The sequence below is a fragment of the Canis lupus genome, chromosome 11, assembly GCF_011100685.1.
Source record: "Canis lupus familiaris isolate Mischka breed German Shepherd chromosome 11, alternate assembly UU_Cfam_GSD_1.0, whole genome shotgun sequence".
In the NCBI taxonomy this organism is placed as follows: Eukaryota; Metazoa; Chordata; class Mammalia; order Carnivora; family Canidae; genus Canis; species Canis lupus.
In genome coordinates, this window is record NC_049232.1 from 25501320 (window position 1) to 25505053 (window position 3734).

At 53.1% G+C, this 3734-nt stretch overlaps 1 protein-coding gene across 1 annotated transcript; it reads right to left on the minus strand.

The window, feature by feature from the left end:
* Window positions 1–354: 354 nt before the first annotated feature.
* Window positions 355–3212, minus strand: HNRNPA0 (heterogeneous nuclear ribonucleoprotein A0). Its single transcript, XM_038552248.1, has one exon. It carries the CDS (start codon window positions 2869–2871, stop codon window positions 1939–1941), a length of 933 nt encoding a protein of 310 aa, XP_038408176.1. The 5' UTR covers window positions 2872–3212; the 3' UTR covers window positions 355–1938.
* Window positions 3213–3734: the final 522 nt, after the last annotated feature.

Here is a 3734-nt window from a genome sequence, read left to right on the forward strand (position 1 = left end):
ACCAAGCATCAGGTATTCTTTGTCAAACTGACTGCTAAGCAGCCATAATCTAGCCTCACAATCTTCACCTTTCTTCATATCTCTCAAAATGAAAGCTTTAACAATTAAAAGATTTGGCAAGAATTAAGACATTAAGAAATATACACTAGCAAGAACTAAGACCAAGTCAACACTAAAATAATCTTTTACTTTAAAGCCCATTAACCTCCCCTTCAGAAAGCTTCCTACTATACATCTGGGCTTCTGAACGCAACATTCAAGTTAAAAATTTTACCGTAACATTAAATCAAGTGTGCTATATTATAGGTACTCTGAACCCACCCACCAGGTTATACATACTCTCACTCAATCATGTAAAGAATTGAATTCTTTATTTGTGATATCCATAAACGATGCTATTCTATATTTCTAACCAGGAAGGCAATTTTCTCCTATATCATTGTTTTGTTTTGTTTTTTTTTATAAACAACAACTTGAATTCTATTGCATGAAAGGGCTACAAATATACATTTGTTAACCAAGCAGAATACACAAATACTTTGCTTTACAACTTGCACCTAAGATACCAGTACACGTAGCTGGTTCATTAGTTGTCATAGCAATTTCGGGCCACTGCCCAAGCTATGCGTAGCAGTTTACATTTTCAAATCTTGTGTAGAAAGGGCAATTGTGATATGGACTGTTAACTACATTCCCATAAAGCCCATCTTCGTTACAAGTAAACGTGTAACCAAAGTCTGCACAGATCTTTGATGGCAAAATTTCTAAATCTGATGCAATTATCCTAAACAAGTTTTTAAAACAAATGGTTTTTGCAGAGATACTGCCATTCTGCCAGTAGATGGTGCTACAAAGGTTGGGGGAAGGATTTCCAAGAGGACAACAGTTCAGCTATAGGAAAAAACGTTTAAACCTGCTCTGAAAATACAAAAATGCATTTAGTTTAAGGGTAAAATATAACCCTTCTTTGTAACCATTTATTACAGACAAACCAGTAAGAGGGATGAAACTAGGCCATCTGAAAAATTTTAAACAGTTTATATGAATGAAAACACATGCTTAACACAAACTATTTCTTTTTGAACTACCAGTACATACTTTGAAGTAAATTCTCATAGAAAGAAGTGACCAACCATGTCAAGATAAGCAAATCGCTTAGTATGAGATGGATGCACAGAAACTTTGAAGATTTTAAAAAACTACATCCACCACTTCAAAAGTTTTGCCTGTAGGGATAAAACTCAACACGTCACTAGAAGAGCAACAGGAAAAAAAAAAAAAGCCACCAAAGGACCTTTTAAAAGTGTCTTCAAGTACACATCAAGAATTTAGAATTAACACGAAAAAATTTTAACTAATATCCCTTAAAACGGTACGTAATAGATCCTAGAAAAAAAATGTTAGACATATACGGTCAAACACAATGATTTATTAAAAATAAAACGTAAAAATGATTTTTGTACATATGTGTCCAAATTTCAGGCATGGGATCCAAGTAGATTTCATAGAAAACGCTGTAGCCAGATATCAAGTCCTTACAACAAAGTAAACTACCCCCCCCCAACCCCCGCCCAGGTTTTGCTACAGAATCAGCAAGTTCACTCCCTCCCCCCCCAAAAAAAAAAACACAAATTAAAACAAGACATTTTGCTAGTATAAAAACGACCAAGGTCCAAGTAATAATAAAAAAATAGAGTCCATCAATGACTGTAACACAAAAATGTGTATGTGGGGCCGAGTCCATCTTCAGAGGGAGAGACAAGAGAGGTGGCAGGCAAATAGGGCAACACCCCCAAGGATAAGCAGCCTTAGAAGCGGCTCCCCCAAGGGCAAAACGGGGAAGGCGGTGGTGGGAGAGTAAAGAACGTAGGAGTTACCCCAGCTGGGGTGTAGAAGAGCTACCCCTATAGCCACTCCCAGGCATATTTAGATTTCTTTTTAGAAGGAGCTGCCTCCATAACCACCGCCACCGCCGTAGCCGCCTCTGTAAGGTCCACTGTTACTGCGACCGCCCCAGCTGCTGCCACCGCCGCCGCCGCCGCCGCCGCCCTTCATGGGCCCGTAGGAGGACTGGTGCTGGCTGTAGCTGCCGAAGCCGCCGAAGCCGTTACCGTAGTCGCTCCCACCGTAGGACGAACCGCCTCCGCCGCCTCCGTAGGCATTGTAGCCGCCACCGCCGCCGCCGCCGCCGCCGTAACCACCGTAGCTGTTGTAACCGCCGCCGCCGCCGCCGCCGCCCTTGGACAGGCCGTTCTGGTCTCGACCCCCGCCGCGGCCCCGGCCGCCCCGGCCGCCCCGGGAGGACCGCGAGCCGCCTCCGCCCCCACCGGAGTGGATATCCTCCTTGGGCACGGCCTTCTTCACCTCCACGCGATGGCCCTGGATCGGGTGGAACTTGACAACCGCGGCCTTGTCTGCCGCGTCGTGATTCTGGAAATACACGAAGCCAAAGCCGCGCTTCTTGCCCGACTGCTTGTCGGCAATAATCTCGGCCTTTTCCACCGTGCCGAACTGCGAGAAGTGCTCGATCAGGTCGCCCTCCGCCACGTCTCCCTTAAGGCCCCCGACAAAGAGCTTCTTAACCTTGGCGTGGGCACCGGGCCGCGCCGAATCCTCCCGGGACACCGCCCGCTTCAGCTCCACCGTGTTGCCGTCCACGGCGTGGGGCGAGGCGGCCATGGCGGCATCGGCCTCCTCCACGTTGGAGTAGGTCACGAAGCCGAAGCAACGGGAGCGCTTGGTCTGGGGGTTCACCACCACCACGCAGTCCGTCAGAGTCCCAAAGGCCTCGAAGTGGCCGCGCAGGCCCGACTCACTCGTCTGCACGTTGAGGCCGCCGATGAACAGCTTGCACAACTGGGAATTCTCCATCTCCACGGCCCGGGCCTTCCCCCCGCCCTGCGAGCTCCGAGGTTTCGCCGTCGCCGTTATCGCTGGCTAAGGCCTCCTCACAGCTTGGGCCCAGCCGTTGCTGGAGCCGCCACCGCCGTCACCGACGGGGAAGGGAGGAAGGGAAGGGGAGGGAAGGAGGAAGAGAGGAAGGGGGAGGGAAGGGGAGAGGTGCTGGCTAGAGGGCGAGCCGAGGAGACTGGAAGACAACCAAGGCCGTCACTACCGCCACCGCTACCGCTACCGCTACCGCCACCGCCGCCACCACCGCCGCCGCCGCCGCCGCCGCCTCCGCTCCCCTATCTGGGCACCACACAAAGAGGCCGCTGAACGCGCGCGCACCCTCCCCGAGGCGTGCGTCACCGCCGACGTACGGCCGCCCAGCGCCGCCCGCCAATCCCTGCGTCGCTCTCCCTAGTCCCGCCTACCGCGCCGCGGCGCCGCTCTCGGCCACCGACTCCCCGCCCTCCGCGGTCGATTCAAGCCTTCGGCCTGCGCGGCTCCCGCCGCCGCCTCTGTAGGCCGGGCTTCACGCCCCGGCTCCCCGGGTGCCCCGACCACGGACGCCCCCGGCTCCCCGCGCAGCTCCGCAATTCCTCTCCTCCCAGCCCCGCGGCTGTTCCCAGCGTGCTGCCCCCTCCCCTTGCCGTATCCCCTCGCCCCACTCCGCAGTGGCGTTCGCGCCAGCCCCTTGAGGGACGTGCGGCTGCAGCCAATCACCGCGATGCGCTCGCGCCCACTTCCGGTCTCGGCCGCCGCTGGACGGGCGCGCTCCCCGGTGCGCCCCCCGGGTGCAGAACCTGCCTGCCGCCCGGACGCTGCCCCTGGTCCCGGGCTTGGGGCGG